Here is a 1,725-nt window from a genome sequence, read left to right as displayed (position 1 = left end):
ATTATTATTATTATTTTTCAGATGTGAAGAGCGATGCTCCGACAGCCACCCTTCAAACCAGTGTCAGCAAGATGTACATCACTGACTCCTAAGTCCAATGTCAGCATTACTGGAGCAATTTTCGTGTGCCTGACTGCTACCATGAGTTGTATCACTAGCTATACCTTTTCAAAACAAACAAAGGACTAAAACAACATCAGTAACAAAGTTATTTTTCCATTATCACTAGCTATACCTTTTAAAAACAAAGGACTGAAAACAACATCAATAACAAAGTTATTTTTCCATTATCACTATACCTCTTCCCGCGTGCCCACCCCACCCCACCCCCCACCTCCCACCCCCCACCCCCACCCCATTTTTTTTTCTTTTCTTGACAACGTGGACGTTTTAGTCCATGTGATTTTTTTTTTCGAGACGACCTGGACTGTGTGTTCACCGTGCTCCACAATGGGCGACAACTGTTCGGAGCGTGGCCTGATACTGCCCATCTTTGATGAAGAATCGTGGGAGAAAGGGGTGCGGGCCACACTCTACCTGATCGCCATGTTATGGTGCTTCTTCGGGGTGGCCATCGTGGCGGACGCCTTCATGTGCGGCATCGAGCACATCACCAGCAAGACCCGCAAGATCCAGATCCCTGACCCTGGCAAGAAGGACGGCATCAAGACCATTGAGGTCAAGGTGAGGGGAAGGATTTTTTTTTTTTTTTTTTTTTTGAGGGGGTTGGGGCGGCGGTGGAGGGGGGGTCGGGGGGGGGGGGGGAAGGGATGTGTTTTGCCATGATGTATGTATGTGTCTTCAGTTTAACGTCTTTCCACTTGAAGTGATATTAGATATGTGTGTGTGTGTGTGTGTGTGTGTGTGTGTGTGTGTGTGTGTGTGTGTGTGTGCGTGCGTGTGTGTGTGTGTGTGTGTGTGTGTGTGTGTTGTGTGTGTGTGTGTGTGTGTGTGTGTGTGTGTGTGTTTGTGTGTGTGTGTGTGTGTGTGTGTGTTGTGTGTGTGTGTGTGTGTGTGTGTGTGTGTTTGTTTGTGTGTGTGTGTGTGTGTGTGTGTGTGTGTGTGTGTGTGTGTGTGTGTGTGTGTGTGTGTGTGTGTGTGTGTGTGAGAGAGCGTTAGTAATCGATTCCTATATTTTTGTTTAACATTCAACTAAAGAACCCATTATTTGATTGGCTTGAGCGTAACCCTTTTCATATTTCTTACGCATTATCAACCTTTAAGAAAAAAAAAAGCCTACTCGATTAGCTTGACATTAAACTTAGAAAGGCCAGTTTGACTAGATTTCAGTACAGGACTACTTGGTAGTACAGCAGCCATCACGCATGCCGTCATTGAGGCAGGATAATATGTTTCCTGGCCATTTTTGTATTGGGGCAGATTTTTTCTTTTCCTTTTTTGACTCACTTGTGTAAACAAAGTGAGTCTATGTTTTAACCCGGTGTTCGGTTGTCTGTGTGTGTGTGTGTGTGTGTGTGTGTGTGTGTGTGGTAAACTTTAACATTGACATTTTCTCTGCAAATACTTTGTCAGTTGACACCAAATTAAGCATAAAAATAGGAAAAATTCAGTTCTTTCCAGTCATCCTGTTTAAAACAATATTGCACCTCTGGGATGGTCACCAAAAAAACCAACAAAAAAACAACAACAGCAACAACAACAACAAAAAAAAAAATGAAGCCTAATTATATGCAAACTGCATTTACTGTTATATTTATATTTTTT

General features: G+C 43.1%; 1 protein-coding gene across 1 annotated transcript in view; it reads left to right on the top strand.

Annotated features, from left to right (window-relative positions):
• The first annotated feature begins 450 nt into the window (after positions 1 to 450).
• LOC143291883 (sodium/calcium exchanger 1-like) overlaps positions 451 to 1,725 on the top strand; it is a 37,077-nt gene continuing 35,802 nt past the window's right edge. The window contains exon 1 of the mRNA XM_076602013.1: positions 451 to 684. Coding sequence (XP_076458128.1) covers positions 451 to 684 — 234 coding nt within the window. The remainder of the gene's footprint in view (positions 685 to 1,725) is intronic.

Source organism: Babylonia areolata, chromosome 18 (genome assembly GCF_041734735.1).
Source record: "Babylonia areolata isolate BAREFJ2019XMU chromosome 18, ASM4173473v1, whole genome shotgun sequence".
In the NCBI taxonomy this organism is placed as follows: Eukaryota; Metazoa; Mollusca; class Gastropoda; order Neogastropoda; family Buccinidae; genus Babylonia; species Babylonia areolata.
Note: the sequence above shows the minus strand (reverse complement) of the source record. Positions and strands in the feature narration are given on the sequence as shown.